General features: G+C 52.7%; 2 protein-coding genes across 2 annotated transcripts in view; both read left to right on the top strand.

Annotated features, from left to right (window-relative positions):
* The window catches only part of CCDC103 (coiled-coil domain containing 103), a 3810-nt gene extending 2603 nt beyond the window's left edge, over positions 1-1207 (top strand). Inside the window, exon 4 of the mRNA XM_008578306.1 lies at positions 755-1207. Coding sequence (XP_008576528.1) covers positions 755-1207 — 453 coding nt within the window. The remainder of the gene's footprint in view (positions 1-754) is intronic.
* Positions 1208-2330: 1123 nt separating this feature from the next.
* On the top strand, positions 2331-3811 carry LOC103595004 (Ig-like V-type domain-containing protein FAM187A). The gene has a single exon (XM_008578305.1). It carries the CDS (start codon positions 2386-2388, stop codon positions 3628-3630), a length of 1245 nt encoding a protein of 414 aa, XP_008576527.1. The 5' UTR covers positions 2331-2385; the 3' UTR covers positions 3631-3811.
* Positions 3812-3830: the final 19 nt, after the last annotated feature.

The following is a 3830-nucleotide window of genomic DNA, read 5'->3' as shown; positions in this document are numbered from 1 at the left end:
TCTGAAGCCACTGGAACGAAAGGATAAGATGGGAGGAAAGAGAACCACACCCTGGAATTGTTACACTACTCAGGGAAGGACTTTACAGGATGAGGCCACTGAAATCTCCCAGGTTGGTGAGGCCCAGACTCTTAGATCGGCAGGATTCTCTGCCCTAAAGCTCCAAGCCTGTCTTATTTCTCATGTTAAGCCAACAGAGACAGGTTTCCACTTCTGGAAAGAAAATCAACCACTAGATAGTGAGGCTGAGCTCAGCTGGGCAGAATGAGTCAGAGAAGGAAGCTAGGCAGGTCCCTTTCAATCAGTCCTTTGCTTTTCATTCCCAGATCAGATTTGGGATGCTCTGCCTCTGGGTTATATGGTACACAGTATAAGAATCCTGTGGCAGTGTTGGGAGAGAGACCTAGTATGTCAGATCCTTGATACTCAGAGTTATTTATCTCTTCGCGAGATTTCTAATCAACCCCTCCATCCTACTCAAAGTAAATCCTGACTTACTGTTGAAGACCAGAGCTGTGACCCCATTCATCAGTGGGGAAAATCCCAGTACAAATGAGAATCTCAAGTCGTGGACTGGATTCCTTGGGACCCTCCCTTCTAGTCCCATCCCCAGTTCCTTCATCTGAAAACTAGGCCCACAAGGACCACAGACTTCACAGTGCTTAGTGAGCAGTACCAGAGTGAAGATGAAAATCCACAGGCCCCAGAGCAGCTGGAAGAGCTCTGGACTCCCTTTTCCTCTTTTGTGATCCAGGAGAAAACACTCCTCCAGCCTGAGACCTCAGCAGAGTTCTACCGTGATTGGCGGCGACACTTGCGGAGTGGGGCAGAGCGATACAAGGCCCTGCTGCAGCTTGGGGGTCCAAAGCTGGGCCACCTCTTCCAGACGGATGTGGGGTTTGGACTTCTAGGGGAGCTGCTGGTGGCACTGGCTGATCACGTCAGGCTGGCCGACCGGGCAGCGGTGCTGGGGATCCTGCACAGCCTGGCCAGCACCGGGCGCTTCACCCTGAACCTGAGCCTGCTGAGCCATGCAGAGAAAGAGAGCTGCAGAGGATTGTTTCAAAAGCTGCAGGCCATGGACACCCCTAGACCCACAAAGGAGGGACTCAATCAGGAGGAGCAAGGTCTGGAGGAGCAGTCTGGTGGGCTCCAGGATGAGGAGAGGCTCCTGCAGGAGCTGCAAGGGCTGTACCAGGTCAATTAATAGGGCCGGGTACCTACAGAGGCCCCAGTGATCACTGGAGGCTTTTTTTTTTTTTTTTTTTTTTGGGGTTTTTTGGGGGTTTTAAAAAAAAAAACCCCCCGGGATCCCGGGGGGGTTTTTTTTTTTAAAACCCCCAAAAAACCCCAAAAAAAAAACCAAAAAAAAAAAAAAAAAGCCCCCAGTGATCACTGGGGGCTTTTTTTTTTTTTTTTTGGGGTTTTTTGGGGGTTTTAAAAAAAAAAACCCCCCGGGATCCCGGGGGGGTTTTTTTTTTTTTTTTTTTTTTTGGTTATTGTCTTGGGGTTTCTGCAGGACTGTAATGAGAAATCCACACCTAATTCCCTTCTTAACTTTGAATTTTCAGAGAGAGAGAGCAGGAATCGAGCCTTCCCCACTTCTCCAGTCCCCCAGGGCCTCAATGTTTTGAACTGTAGGGATCTACGGGACAGTCAAGGGCCCAGGAAGTTGAAAGCCGTTTTGCTTCTCACCCTTCCAGTATGCTAAGCCTCTAGCCTACTGGCCCTGAGAGATGGATGTGTGCCCAACCAAATGCTGACTCTAACAGTTACAGCCTCCACTCAGAAAAAGGAAAAAGCAAAATCGCTCATCTTCCATGGTAAATAAACACTGAGCTCCACAGCTCTTAACAAGATTATTTATAACCCAAAACCAATGAATGGACATTTAACAAATGATTAAATGCTACCTCATTTGAGGTGTAGCATATTTCCCTAGGGACTGAATTCAGATTGGGCCTGGGAAAGCTCTGGCGCTAAAGGCCTATGTGGCTTCTAGAAATCATTGCCAAGACGAGGCCTCTATATGAGGAAAGGATTAAACAACCAGAAAAGAAGCAACAGTCTACAGAGGAAGCAGCCAAGTGAAAGGTGATTTATTCCCAGCTGATGTACAAGGTGCTCTTCTAATGTTTCAGAACTGATCTCAAAGGAGACCATTCTAGAACCTGGCCCTCACTCCCCTTTCTAGAACTCACCCAAGAATGGGTCAAGGGAAACCAGAATGAGAAGTAAGGGCCCAGGTGCTGGGGCAGGGAAATCTCCTCTGCTGCACTGCTCCAGGCCCTGCCCTGCCTGCCTGCTGAAAAAGTCTTCTCCTTGTCAGTCTAGCAGATGAAGGAAACCCACCTTTAGTGCCTTGGACCCCGCCCTCCTGCAGGCATGAGCCTGGCCCACACCACTGTGTTCCTGTGGGCATGGGGGAGTCTCCAGGCCTTTGAAATCGTGGAAAAAGAAAACATTTTTCAGAAGACCCCTTGCCCTGCTTTCCTAATGTTTGACAATGCAGCCTACCTGGCCGACATGAGCTTCGAGCTTCCCTGCCACTGCAAGCCCGAGGAGGTGTTGGCTGTAGTCTGGTACTACCAAAAGCACCTAGGCAGCAGCCACACTAAAGTGCTGACGGACTTCGATGGGCGGGTACTGACAGAGGCAACTCAGGTGCGCGTGGGCAGCGACGTGCTGGCCCGCTTCAGCATCCGCATGTTCAGCCTGTTGGTTTTCCGGGCGCAGCCTGAGGACTCAGGCCTGTACTTCTGTGGCACCCGCAAGGGGGACTACTTTTATGCCTACGATGTGGACATCCAGAGCAGTGAAGGAATGGTGGCCACCTTCCAGGACAAGGGCCAGGAGCCCTTTGCAGATGAGTACCATGGGAGCCTCAGTGTCTTCACCACCTTCTGGGAGTGGACCCCCTGTGACCGCTGTGGGGTGCGTGGGGAGCAGTGGCGCATTGGCCTCTGCTACCTGCAGAGCCCAGACCTCTCTCCGCGCTACCACAAGACACAGCCCGACGTGGTGTCCTGTGGCTCGCGGGCTGTGCCCAGGAAGCTGCGGACCATGGTCAGGGACCACAGGCCCGAGCTGCTGGTTCGGAGCTGTGTGGTGCCCTGCGAGAAGAGGAAGTCGATCCGGGAGGGCGTGCTGGCCATCTTCAACTACGTGTCCAAAGTGGGCAGCCGGCCCTGGCTGCCCCAGGTGCCCATTCAGTTTTACCAGCAGAGACTGGGTCACAGCCTTGTTGTCTCCTGTCCTGGGGCCCGGCCAGAGCACGCTGTGGCCTGGGACAAAGACCACCAGCACCTCTACCGCACACAGTACCTGAAAGGCATCAACAGATCCATGCGGCTGTTCATTGACCACGGCAACCAGCTCCACATCCGCTTCACCCAGCTGGATGACCGGGGCATCTACTACTGCTGGCGGCAGGGGGTGCGAGTGGCTGGGTTCCGGCTGGGCGTGGCCTCTCAAGGGCGCTACCGGGCCTCATTCTCCGACCCTGAGACTCGCTTTGCTGTGCAGCGCACCCTGCTGGGCTACCTGCTCATCACAGCAGTCTTTGTCACCATTCACCTCTATCGTTGCTGCTGTTACTTATGTCACTTTTGTCCCTACTTCTCCCCTTAGGCTCTCTCTTCCCTAGCTCTGAAAACAGGTCGTGCTTCAATGTGTTTGTTAAATGATACCAGATGCCTCCGGGCGGGCACCCTGGACTGGGACTTGGGGTAACGAGGCATATACAAATCTTAGTTACAAGCTGCTCCCCATTTTTGTGGGCAGGTCTGGGGCCTGGTCTGGGAAGTAGGGAAGCCTGAGGCAGGTGGGAG

The sequence above is a fragment of the Galeopterus variegatus genome, unplaced genomic scaffold, assembly GCF_000696425.1.
Source record: "Galeopterus variegatus unplaced genomic scaffold, G_variegatus-3.0.2 Scaffold1660, whole genome shotgun sequence".
Lineage (NCBI taxonomy): Eukaryota > Metazoa > Chordata > Mammalia > Dermoptera > Cynocephalidae > Galeopterus > Galeopterus variegatus.
The sequence above is the reverse complement of the archived record's forward strand: the minus strand, read 5'-3'. Positions and strand labels throughout refer to the sequence as shown.